The 593-nt window shown below is 52.8% G+C and overlaps 1 protein-coding gene across 1 annotated transcript in view; it reads left to right on the forward strand.

Annotated features, from left to right (window-relative positions):
* LOC102856351 (mucin-2-like) overlaps window positions 1–593 on the forward strand; it is a 30,554-nt gene that overhangs the window by 16,092 nt on the left and 13,869 nt on the right. Inside the window, exon 31 of the mRNA XM_006893354.1 lies at window positions 272–469. Coding sequence (XP_006893416.1) covers window positions 272–469 — 198 coding nt within the window. The remainder of the gene's footprint in view (window positions 1–271; window positions 470–593) is intronic.

Genomic DNA, 593 nt, shown 5'->3' on the forward strand with positions numbered 1-593 from the left:
GAGACACCAACTCCCACCATCAGCACCACTACAGAGACCATCACCACTACCACCAGCACAGAGACACCAACACCCACCTTCACCACAACCACAGAGACACCAACCTCCACCATCAGCACCACCACAGAAACACCAATTCCTACCATCAGCACCACCACAGAGACACCAATTCCTACTGTTACCACAACTATAACTACAACCATGGAAACATCAACTCCTACCATTAGCACCATCACAGAGACACAAACTTCTACCATCAGCACCACCACAGGAACGACAAGTGCAATCACAACCATCAGCACCACCACAGAAACCACAACACCAACATCCTCCATCACCACCACCACAGAGACCACAACCTCAACACCTTCTACCAGCACCACCCCAGGGACCCCAACACCTTCCACCACCACCCCAGGGACCACGACACATTCTACCACCACCCAAGGAACACCAACACCTTCCACAAGTACCACCCCAGAGACCCCAACACCAGTACCTTCCATCAGTACTACCCCAGGAACCCTGCCACCATCAACAAGTACCACTCCAGTGACCACAACACCTTCCACCACCACTCCAGGAACCACAAC

This window comes from Elephantulus edwardii, unplaced genomic scaffold, assembly GCF_000299155.1.
Source record: "Elephantulus edwardii isolate Elephantulus edwardi_28Jun2011 unplaced genomic scaffold, EleEdw1.0 scaffold00126, whole genome shotgun sequence".
Taxonomy (NCBI): Eukaryota; Metazoa; Chordata; class Mammalia; order Macroscelidea; family Macroscelididae; genus Elephantulus; species Elephantulus edwardii.